Source organism: Emys orbicularis, chromosome 3, assembly GCF_028017835.1.
Source record: "Emys orbicularis isolate rEmyOrb1 chromosome 3, rEmyOrb1.hap1, whole genome shotgun sequence".
Lineage (NCBI taxonomy): Eukaryota > Metazoa > Chordata > Testudines > Emydidae > Emys > Emys orbicularis.
This window is the reverse complement of record NC_088685.1, coordinates 117,378,156-117,390,524: the sequence shown is the minus strand read 5'-3', so window position 1 is coordinate 117,390,524 and position 12,369 is coordinate 117,378,156. Positions and strand designations below refer to the sequence as shown.

General features: G+C 41.6%; 1 protein-coding gene across 1 annotated transcript; it reads right to left on the bottom strand.

The window, feature by feature from the left end:
• Window positions 1-2,908: 2,908 nt before the first annotated feature.
• Window positions 2,909-12,350, bottom strand: ARMT1 (acidic residue methyltransferase 1). Its single transcript, XM_065400848.1, has 5 exons — window positions 12,279-12,350; window positions 8,946-9,051; window positions 7,740-7,981; window positions 5,562-5,727; window positions 2,909-4,213 (listed from the first exon to the last, which is right to left on the bottom strand). The coding sequence occupies exons 1-5, from the start codon at window positions 12,317-12,319 to the stop codon at window positions 3,446-3,448; spliced, it is 1,323 nt and encodes a 440-aa protein (XP_065256920.1). The 5' UTR covers window positions 12,320-12,350; the 3' UTR covers window positions 2,909-3,445.
• Between the last annotated feature and the right edge of the window lie 19 nt (window positions 12,351-12,369).

Genomic DNA, 12,369 nt, shown 5'->3' with positions numbered 1-12,369 from the left:
CTACATTAATAAAAAGAATTACTAGGCTCCCCCTAATCACAGGCATACTGCAAGTTACGTATTACAAAGGAGTGATTAATAAACATTCAGGAAAATACTTCACAATATACTTTGCTCCTAACAACTAAGCACATTTTTCTGATGAAGTATCTTATTGTAATAGGTAGGGTCTACTATGACGTGTTTGAATGGGATACAACACTGTTAGTTTTTTAGGAGAAGGCAGTTAGTCTGCAAGCCCAGTAGCAATTCAGTAAGGTTCTGCTGTGTATTCAGTATTACATATAAAAACTACCTTAAATGATTGTTAAGGTGCAAAGTCAAGCCTTCAAATTAGGAAGTGCCAGAATTAAGGTTGCCTGTGTAATCTTAATGTGGCCTCCTTTAGGGTGTGAATTATGATGGCGTCTTTAATTACATTATTACATACCATTATTTCCACCCTTCCTCATTTAGCGTACAGGATGTGTCCTGAGAATGACTAGTGGTTGTGTTGCTAATGATGCTCTTAGCTGTTAGATCCCTGCCTCATTTGTTTCAGAAGTTGGAAGGTGTGTAGTGAATGAGGCAGAGGAATGCAGGAAGAGAAAGGCTATTTTCATAGTTTAGGGAGGATGGAATGCTCCTTGGAGTACTGGAGTCTCTACTATAGAGTTCCTGGGTGATGCTGGGCAAGACACTTAAACTAAACTTTTTACAGGTGGTCACTGTGTTCCTCATTTTCAAGGTGGCCAATAAGATACCCAGGGGTCTGACTGAAGAAGTTCTAAGCACTCACAGCTGCAACTGAGCTAAATGGGAGATGTGTTCTGAATATATAAAGTTCTATAAAATACTAAGTTTTCTGAAAAGAGTCAGTCCCTAGGCATCTTAAATGGTACACCCAAAGCTAGTGTATATTTTTACCTTAGTCTCTTTGCCTCGATTCCTTATCTGTAAAATGGGAATACCACCACCTAACTTCAGAGGTTGAAACATTCATTAATATTTGAGAAGCACTCTGATTAATACTTCTATATTCAGAGCAAGGTTTGAATAGTGTGCAGTAATTAAAGCATGGGGTCACATACTGGACAATGACAAAAAATGAAATCCACCAGCTGCTCTTCAAGTGAGCATTGGGGTAGAGGTACCATGCAAAAAAAATAGGATGTCATGTAATTAAAGACTATCAAAACATATGCTCAAGGGTGGGGGAAGAGAATGACAGTTGCCTAGGCAACCTTAATTCTAGCTAAGGCACTTATATAGCCCCTATTACTGCAGAACCTGAGTGCTTCATAGCACCCCTGTGAGGTAGGGAAATACTACTATCTCCATTATACAGATGGGGAACTGAGGCCCACTTTATGTGACATATCCACAGTAACCCAGAAAATCTGTGAAAGCAGGCAACAGAACAGAGGCCTGAGTCCCAGGCTAGCACCCTAACCACAGGACAATTCTTCCTGGTATTCTGGTATTTCCTAGCTGTTGAGTGCTTCATTTTTAAACCTTAATGTTCTTTCTGTAGATTTTGTATTTGTAATATCCTAAGTTTAAAAAAAAAAGCAAATTGGGAAAAAAAATTCCAACATGTGGCTCACAGTGAGACCCAAGCAGTCATCAGCAGAGCGGGAACCTTTAGACCCACCTCACAGATATCTTCTGCTTGAGCTAACAGTAATTCACAGCAGTGGTAGGTTGTCACCCTGTACATGCACTCTCTATTAGAGGGAGATGAAATGGAGGTTGCACTGCTATTTGCTGACAGCACAGGAATTTGGGATTTAGTCCATGTTTTGAGGGGCCTGTGCAATAATGGTTAGACCCCGGTGCGTACTTCTCCCCCGCATCAGACCCTTCTCCCCTTGTCCTTCCAGTCTATCCTTGTCCCAGTCCCCCCTCCCCCCATACATGCAGCACCCCCGCTACACCCAGCTCATCTGAGACTGCCTGCCCTACCCCTTCCCTAGGCCTAGCTTCTCACCCCTCTATTACAATAAGACCACTGCCACCACCTCACTGCATGGACTTCAATAGCATAGGAAAGAAAAATACCACTGCTCTCAGTTCCTGCTCCCAACATTTGGTTGCTGGGAGGAGGAACTCTAGGGAAAATCCTTCTCCAGCATAGGGCTGCTGGGTTGAGAATGCTCAATATTTTTTCCCCTAACCTTGTTCTGAGAAAAGCTGAACCATTTTTGCTGAAACTAAAAATCAGCAGGAGGCAGACACCCAGCACAGAAATCTCAGCTGAAACAGATATACCTTGCAGTGTTATAAGCAGCTAAAATAGGGTTGCATCATTAATGGAAAGTCAGACAAATTTAATTGTACATATTGCTACCTGTGCCATCTCTACTACAAAGAAGGATTAAGCAGAAATCCTGAATGAGTTTACCAAGGTATCTGCTCCCTCACAACCAGGGGTGTGGTTTCCCTGCTCACTTACACATACTCGTGCTAGCTCTCATTGTGCTAGTGCAAGTATAAACAGCAGTGTAGTTGCAGTCGCACAGGGTAGCAGCAGTAAAGGCACAGCTTAGCTGTGAGAGCAAGACTGAGTATGTGTTCGCAAGAAGTGGGGCAGGGGGGGGGGAGGAAATCACAACCCTGGCTTGTCACAGTCTCAAACAATTCTTCCAACATCTTTAAAGATGGACTCTTACTCCCAATTTCAGAGTCTGACCTTGTCATGGGGGGGGGGGGGGGGGGAAGGGGGACTACCGCACTTGGCAGACAGCTAGCTGGCACTACTTACCTGTGTCTTACTGCTCTGACTCCGTTGGGCATCTGAGGCTTCTTTACAGGACCATGGTCTCACCCCAAATGATCCTTCCTTAACCCACTGCTGACTACACCTACTTAGCTTTCAGAATGGCAAAAACTATTAAAGAGAACTATTTGCACATATTGACCACACAGATGAGAAAACATTGTCAATTTATGTAAAATACTCTTTGAGAGAGACAAATCAAACAGCTTTAAAATAAGACCTCTGCTGCAGTGATGCAGAAAACCCAGAAGTTAGATTCATGCATTCAAAAAAAAAAAATTAAGTACCATGCAACATATGGCACTTGAAAATGCCAAACAGTACTGGAACAGTAAATGCATGCCAAGGTGGAACCAGTTACTAAAGTAAATTGTAACTTCCACTGAGCATTAATTCTCTTTACTTACTGAAAAATAAAGTATTCTTAGGGACAATTGAAGTCATGTTCATCTGCAACATCTGTTGACATTTTAGATCATAAAATATCTACAATTTAATAACTTAAGTGTTAAAAGGAAAGTTTGTGAACTGTTGCACAGCATCTTTATCTTTTGTAAATCAGTAGTAACAAGCCACTTGCCAGAAGCAGGTAAACAAAGAGCCCAAAATTGAACAGCAAAAGTACAGCTCTCTGAAACAGTGCAAATTAAACCTATCCCTAGGTGAACTATCAACCTCACAGCTGAATCACAAAGATGCATCAAACTGAACTACTCCATATTTCCCACATATCATCCAGTCAGGTTCAGAAGTCACAAACTGCTCACCTTGTCCAGGTTTCAGACCAACCTGAACATCAGATTTTAGTGTTCTCAAGCTGCAAAGAGGTGCAGGATGAAATTTGTTTAAGGCTTGATGAAATGGAACAGTAAACTCCCATTTTCTATCTCCAGTTAGTTTCCTGTAGTTCAGATCACCTTTAAAAATAATTAAATGTGACTTCTGCAGCTCAGTGTACAAGTCAGTAGCAACCTGAGCCATACTACAAAATTCATGTGGCAGAGTCCAAAACATGTGATCATGGTAAACCCAAACTCCTTTTTTAATACTGCCCTCCCAGTTCATCCCACACCTAGACATCCACCTATTATTAGCGGACTGCAGCTGTTTAATAGTCCAGTTAAAATCTTGTTTTGTAGTATCCGATACATACCATGGAATACACTTTCCATGGAAATGGATTTCAGTTACTAACTTTGATGATAACAGAAAGTTAGCCAGTACTAGATCAGTAATAAGTTCATATCCAGCATTATCCAGGACTATGTCAACTCTAGTAATTTCTTCTGAAGTTCTTCTTTTCTTGTTGTTAATAAGCAGTGACCAAATGCTTTCCGTATCATCCACTAAGATGAAGGTTTTCAAGTTGTCCACCGATTTTAGAGGACTGGCTTTCTGAGAGTTGTCTTCACCAGCTGAAATGGAGAGGTCGCACTTATTCCCCCACAATGAAACCTGAAGAGAAAAAAGTCCATTTTGCTAAATCTCATTATTCTGTAGTATTTTGTTTTGTTCTAGAGACAGTGGGACCTGACTCCACATACATACTCCCTATTAAAGCTCAACATTTTGTACATAAAGAGTTCAGAATGATTTCTGGGAGAGAAACCAAAACAATACTCTTCACTTCCAAAGAGACACCAGAAATGAGTTGGAAGGGGGAAATACAAGCCTCTTTCTCATCTTTATCTTGGGCTTATGACAGATTAGGTTTGGTATAAACACACTGACAGAGCTAAAGAAATTTATATTATATACACACACAACTCCAAAAAGCCTTGGCAGGAGTACACATAGGACTAATAATGGGAGGATAAGTGAGTTTTGATTACCTGGAGTTTGATAAGTTGATCTATATTGCAAGAATATGAAAATGTGCTCTTTTATGAAGTTTCAACAAACAGCTAGGTATGTAGCGTTGCCAACTTATGATTTTATTAAGTCTCATGGTATTTGGTGTTTTCCTAAAGCCTCAGCTCCTAGGGCAATGAGATTGTGAGAACTTCAACTTTCAGTTAAATAACTAAATTGTCCCTAATGATTAGAGACAAAAGCTTGAAGTTGTAAATAACACCACAACAATAATTTTTGTACAGCATGACTTAAGCAAATCTCATGACTTTTTGGAGCCTGACTCATGACTTTTGAATGCTTGGGGATGGCAACACTGGATGTACATGAAAAAGAATAAGCAGGGTTTGGAACATGTAATAGACCACCAGCAGCATGGAATTGACATGATTCTTGTCAATTACATGGCTACTCATGTGGTCTTAGGGCTTGTCTATACTTACGCGCTGGTTCGGTGGCAGGCAATCGAACTTCTGGGTTCATCGCGTCTTGTCTGGACGCGATAAATCGAACCCAGAAGTGCTCGCCGTCGACTCCAGTAATCCTGCTCGGCGCGAGGAGTACGCGGAGTAGACGGGGGAGCCTGCCTGCCGCGTCTGGACCGCGGTAAGTTCGAACTAAGGTACGTCGACTTCAGCTACGTTATTCACGTAGCTGAAGTTGCGTACCTTAGTTCGAATTGGGGGGTTAGTGTAGACCAGGCCTTATTCAAAAACACTATATCTAACCAGAGTCTTGTTAGTTTCACTCTGCTGCTCAGATCTTTAGCTAGCAGCAGAGGCACAAGAAATGTTTGCAGACTCAAAAGTAAACTGCATCAGTCAACATATGATAGGATATTTGCAAACATAAGGCCTAGAATTTTTTTAAAGTTTAAAGTTTAAGTTCTGCAGAACTCAAATTTTGTAACTTGCCACAGGCAGAAACTGTGAATAAGAAATGCCAAGTTTACCTGCAGCAGCTTAAAAAATTCTTCCTGAAGTTGTTTTTCATCTAGGTCCTCAATGATTTTAAGAATTTCCTGCAAGTAAGTGCATAAGGCAATAATAGCTTGTTGGGACTCAAAGAAGCTTTGAACCTTTGCTTCTTTAAATACATCATAGTCATCAATAGGAGGACTAAAATAGAAGGGAAAAGATATGAATATTAATGCGCTTTCCATTTTCTCTAGCAGCAGCAGCAGCAAAAGTGTTAAACATAACTTGGTTTTTTAGATGAATGTTAAACTTGGGGTCCTAATCTGAACTTCTAGAGTAATGTGGTATGCCAGACTCCTACATGGCTCCAGTAATACTTACTTCGTCTGGTATTCTGTCTCATGTATTTTAAGCAGCACCTACAGATATTTATCAATAACAACCATATATATTATGGTCGTGGCCAAATGTCTCAATCACGATGGGCCCCTTCTCCCCCCCATGATATGGGGCACTGTATATACACTTTAGCTGCCCTTGAGGGTTTTCAATCTATGAGAGACAAATTGATGAACGGTGACAAGCCAACTAAGGTTAAATAATTGGTCCAGTTTTTTTCAGTACATTTGTATTTATGGTTGTGTGGCAACTTTTCACATGGACATACCTAAACCCTTTATGAAGGGAAGGGGTTGGTCTTGTGAAAAATTTTCATCTGGACCATTCTAAAAATTAGCATAATTCTTCTGTTAAACTTAAAAAAACCCCAACACTTTACCTTTATAATGTATTGGAAAAGATATACATTTTTTTTGACAAATGACTCCATATACCACGCCAAAAAAAAAAAAAAAAAGTTTTAGTCAAAGATCCTCCAGGATTTTGATTTGATGAACAAAAAAGCCCTTCATGTTGTTAACTTTCCCTAAGAGATTACAAAAGAATTCTTCACTTTTGGTGTGGAGGGAGATTTAGAGAACACAATTCCAAAATAACAGGAAATACAATGAATGGATTCCCAAAAGTGCAACTGACACCGAAACTGACATTTTCTGGTTTGGAAAAATGTTCTTTCCCCACCTCATTTTGGAAACTAAAAACAATTTACCCATTTAGTTTACAGAGCTCTTTGTGTGACATAGAACAAGTGAAAATTTTAGAAGGCTTCTTTCACACTATGATCTTTCATTCAGGGCTTTGGAGCTGTGCTCCAGCTCCAGGCAAAAACCAGCAGCTCCACTGCTCCACTCCAAAGCCCCGCTTTCATTATTTGTTTCGTATGTGGGGTGAAGCTTTGTTTTGGAGAACTGAATTCTTAATATTGTGGCTTACATATTTTTCTACACAAAAAGGGTACAATTTTCAGAAGTGCTTAAGTCTCACTGAAAGTCAGTGGGACATAGAGGCCTAACTCAATTAGGCTCTTTTGAAAATTTTCCCCAAAAATATCAGAGGTAAGAAGTGTATTCGTATGTGTAATTACGACTAACCCTACTGCCACCACATTTTCATCTTTTAGTGCCTGCTACTATTCCTGTTGAAATTAATGGAAGTTTTGCCATTAACTTCAAATGAGAGCCGGGATTGGCCCTTTGTTTTCAAATGAAAAACACCAGCCAGTTTAACTTTTTTAGAGGGGACACCGAAAACATTAGCTCAACCTCGCATATTACTTAATTAAGAGAAGGATATCAGAGTTTGAATTATGCTATGTTGCAAAGGAAGCAAAGCCTCATTAGTACCTTAACCAGGGAAATTGTTGCTAAGACTTCTAGCAGTGGAGTTGGTAGAACATTGAAAAAGACTACTGCTCTACATTTGTAAGAAAGGTCTGCATTTTAAACTAATAATCCTGTAGGAAGCATCAGTAACTTTTAATTCTCAACCTGAATTACTCCGCAAGAAACTGAAAAGTCAGGCTCAGATGTCTCAGCAAAGCGAATCACAAGAACTGGAGCAGAAAACTGACTGACTTAATAAACTTCAAGGTCTTCAGCACAAACAAAATGACCAAAGACAGTGAGTGAATCTGAGGGTGGGGGGGGGGTGGGGGGGCATGCAAAGAAAAGGAAAGATGGTGAATGTTTAAAACAGAATTGCTTAATTTTAAGCTTACTCCCTTTTCCTTACTCCCCCTTCTTCCGCTTCTCAGATGCACAAAAATCAGAAGAACTATACACAGGGTAACATCTCATGTTAGAGTGTATACTTACTTATGAACTAGTGCTTCATGAATGCGGCGGTACATGTAACACTCCACATATAACCAAGGGGACTGAAACCAGCTTGGCTGTTCATTTCCATCTAATAAATTTTGTTGATATTCTAGGTATTGATTCCACAGTGGAACATCAGGGAGTTTATCATCCAAGGGAACCAATGGTTTGTCCGTTTGCAGCTCATTCCTTAACTTAGAGAGGATGGATATAGTGTTCTTCTCTGCCTCAATGCCTTTCTGAAATAAAATGGAAAATAAGTGTCCCTAGTCCAAAAATACATTCCTGCATAGCCACATACTAAATTTTACTGCAAAGGGAAATAAGTTTTGAATCTTAAAAATCAAATAAATATCAGACTCTCAGGATCTTGCACTTGAACAAAGACAAAAGTCTAAGTGATGCTAAGTGAAGCTTTTGTTCTACATCTGACATTCACTACAGTTTCACACCTTCCAAGCTAGAAGAACCCCCATATGCCATGAAAGTTATTTGATTCTATGTTGAGGCAGGACCTTTTGCTTATTCTCCATTCTGTTCAACAAAATGCCTGGTTCACTGGGGAGAACTGTTAGGGGTCTATTACAGTAGTGGGCAGATTAGGTTCTGTAGACTGCAATTATCAGGGGGTAGCCGTGTTAGTCTGTATCCACAAAAACAACAAGGAGTCCAGTGGCACCTTAAAGACTAACAGATTTATTTGGGCATAAGCTTTCGTGGGTAAAAAACCTCACTTCTTCAGTTTTTTATCCACGAAAGCTTATGCCCAAATAAATCTGTTAGTGCCACCGGACTCCTTGTTGTTTTTGTAGACTGCAATGTGCAGGAGATCAGACTAGATGATCATGATGGTCTCTTCCGACATTAAAGTCTACAGGTCTATGAGAACAGCCGCCTGAAACCTTGCCATCCCCACAAGGACCAAGATGGATATGCCACATAGCCATGTAGCCAAAGAACAGAGAAAACTGAGGAAGTTTCAGGAGCCAGAAAGACAAGAAAAAACATTAATAAATACAAGAAATAACCAGGAAAGGAGAGCAAAAAGACAACTCAGGGGTTGAGAGAAAAGGCTGGGGGGCCACATGAGAAAAATTAAGAGGGAAGACAACATGAGGAAAACAGGAATAAAAACAAAGCAGAAAAGAGATCTCTACGAAGTTTCAGTATGAGAAAAATAATATGAAACAACAGTACTCTTACCTCTCCATGTTCTTCAAAGAATTCATTTTTATGTCGGTGCAAAGTATCAATAACCCTAGTTAGGATTTGAGGCAGCCTGTCCTTAATTGAAAAATATGCAAATGATCTAACAAGAAAAGAATCAAAGCAGTACATTAATTACTTACATTAACACTAACAGATTTAATACCTTTTCCCTATTTATTCATTACTTTATTTTCAAGTGCAATCTATCACATTTAAGGATAGCATATAAAAATGTAGTAATTTCTGTTTTGCTAGCTGCTTTTGAAGTTAGAGGGAGGAGTCAGCAAATGTGAAAAATTAGTTTTTAATTTCACCATATCCTAACAGACTAAAGAAATACTTTGGCCCTGTCAGACCAGTGAAAAACCAGTGAATTCCAGTGTAAAACACCCTTTCACTGAGAATGCTCAGCTATCAGATGTTGAAATCAAAGGAGGTAGGTTCAAGTGCCCAAATAGCTCATTAGAAGAAACGTACACTGTTTTAACCTTGTATCTTATTGACCCTGGCTAATAAAAGCAAAGTAACCTCAGACTTACCCTACACTTCCATTTATGTTACAACATACCCAGTTCCTAAAACAATTTACCTGGATGAATAAAAACCAGATCTGAAGAAAGGCAGTAAGTAAAACAAAGTGACAGGCGTTAAAGCACTCACTATAACTAGTCGGAACATTTTCATTTAAATTTCAATTCAGCAAACTACGTTTTGTCAAAATTAAAACGTTTCATGAAGACATTGTTTCCACTAAACTTTTGTTGGGAAGGTTTTGAGGTCCGGAAGGAGACTCTAGTTGGGTTGAGGGATGAAAAACCTTGGCTCTGAATCAGGCAGAGCAGGGACTTGAACCAGAGTCTCCCACATTCCAGACCAGTAACCACCAAGTTGTAGAGTAACTGACATGCAGGCAGACTCCCCTTGACAATTCTGTTTTTCTAAAAAAATTTAAAAGGAATACTTTTGGTGGTGTTGTTCCAATGAGGAACAAAAACAAATTTAAAAGCCTCGAGAGTTGCTACAAAATAACACTGCCATCTTCCCATAGCTCTGGTTCTCATCCCATTAAGTGTTTTTCCAACTCTTGTAAAGAAGCTTTGTCAAGGAGGCAAATTGACAGGCATCACTTGTGTCATCTTTTCAGATGATAGTATAATAGTGTATATACATTGTAGCCCTAGCTTGACAGTGATAGGGTGATATGCAATCCTATACATATGGTTACTTTGCTTAACAGTGAATTTTTGTGTGTATTAATCAGGACTGCTAACCCCACAACATACCTGACCCAAACTCACAATATCAGGGAAAAGTTAGGGTATGTTAAAGTACATAGCCTCTGTTCCTCCACTCACACTTCTTCACCACCACAAATATCAAACACAGACCATGCACTGCAACCTCAACTCTGTCCCGCCCATTTTGTTTCTGCACATACCCTTTGCCAGATTTCTCCTCCTTCACTTCTTCCCCCAATACTATTAGTTATGGATAACAGGTATAAGGTAAAGGGTTAGATGCAGAAGGATTGCTAAAGGGAGATTGCCCGGCCTTCTGTCATGACAGGACAAAATTAAGGTTGTCATGCATGGTCTTTGTTGTACTACATAAGCCTTTCTCTGCTGCTGTAGGATAAAATCTGAAGAAAACTGTAGCTCCTGGTGGGGAAGATTTCATATGTCCCTTATTCCAATGAACCATTAAGCCAGCATATGCAGTGTATATACTTTTAGTAATAACTAATAACCCTAAATCCAATCTTTTTTTAAAACTACACATTACACCAGATCTACTCAGAATACACACCTCTCTACCAATTTTTTTGTAGCCAGACAATGTTTTGAAGAGCTATTGGTCAATAACAAAAAGGTAAAATGACAGGTTTCAGAGTAGCAGCCATGTTAGTCTGTATCTGCAAAAAGAACAGGAGTACTTGTGGCACCTTAGAGACTAACAAATTTATTAGAGCATAAGCTTTCGTGGGCTACAGCCCACTTCTTCGGTTATGCATCCGAAGAAGTGGGCTGTAGCCCACGAAAGCTTATGCTCTAATAAATTTGTTAGTCTCTAAGGTGCCACAAGTACTCCTGTTCTTTTTAAAAAGGTAAAAAACTCCCCCCCAATATTTTTTTTGGTCAGAACCCAATTTCAGAGACTTCCTATTAAAAAGCAAACCAAAGCTACCACGGAAAAACTCAAAGGGCATAAGAATTAACCCTGTGTGAAATTTCACCTCAATAAGTCACCTACCTTTAAAGAAAAATAGGAATTCAAGCAATATTTTAAGTCAATTTTAGTCATTAGCAGGCACCTCCATTTACTAAATGTCAGTAATAATACAGAGAGATAACAGGCTAACAAAGGTGGCTGGTATCTGCCACAGTGCAACAACTTACATTAACACTGAGTTACTTGTCACAAAAAGCGCATTAATAACCTTAAACTACAATTTTAATAGCTACCTACAAACCTGGGAGACTAACACCCATCATAATCCTAGTACTAACCATCCAGCTGGAGGAACACCTCAATGGGTACTGAATACATGCAGATGTACCGGCGCTGGAGCCCCCAGCGTAACTGCACCGACTGGGGGGGGCGAGAGCTCAGGGTCTGGCCAGAGGAGCAGTTTCACTTCCAGTGGCATGTCTGTACGTCTCTGCCTTGCTACCAATACAGCGTTTGCAGTGCCCCCTAGGATGCAGGGAGTGCGGGTTGACAAGGATGCCCGCAGGGCTTGTGTAGAAGGGAGACCAGCGATAAGGGCGAATTACCCAGGACAGCCGCCGCAGCTGAGCTGGCGTAACAAGGGCCCGTGACAGCCTGGCCTCACGGCCAGGCCACTGCACAGCGAGCGAAGCTGTCGGACCGCGCCATGTCCCCGCGTACGGAGGCGGATCTCAGGCTACAGCGGAACTGCACACCCGGCTCTCGGACTCCTCGGTCACCCAGCCCTCCGCGCCTGGCCCCACAGGAGCCCGCCCTCGCCCTGGCCGCCCCCGAGCCAGGGAGCCCCGTTAGTGCGCCAGCCCAGCGGCCTCCCGCCACACTGCCGAGCCGCGACTGGCGGGGAGTCACGACCCGGGGCGGGGTTCGACTTTCCGCCCTCTCCGGCCGCGGCGCTCTGCGGGGGTATCTGCTGGACGCAGCCCCCCAGGGCAGGTTCGTCCCCCGAGGGCCCGTTCCCAGGTGCCCCCGCCCGCCGGGCGCTCTCGGGCCAAGCCGGGGGGGAGCCGCTGCCAGAGCGGCTCCGGGATGGGCTGTGATGTGCCCCACCCCGGTTCAGCGATACCCCGGTTGCGAACCCCCCACTGAGCAGTAACAGACCCCTGGAAGCTGCCCGCCAACGAAGCCGGCACCGTCGCCATCTTCCCCCCGCGGAAGTAGTACTGCGGCGCCGCACCGGAAGTGACGCAAG

What these genes read in the sequence shown, in the direction of transcription:
- ARMT1 (XM_065400848.1), bottom strand. Translation starts at nt 12,319, where the DNA reads ATGGCGACGGTGCCGGCTTCGTTGGCGGGCAGCTTCCAGGG. An exon ending in TTGGCGGGCAGCTTCCAGGG is followed by an intron (nt 9,052 to 12,278) that starts GTCTGTTACTGC and finishes TTTTCTTGTTAG; the next exon opens with ATCATTTGCATATTTTTCAA. An exon ending in AATTTTTTAAGCTGCTGCAG is followed by an intron (nt 4,214 to 5,561) that starts GTAAACTTGGCA and finishes TTTTCTCTTCAG; the next exon opens with GTTTCATTGTGGGGGAATAA.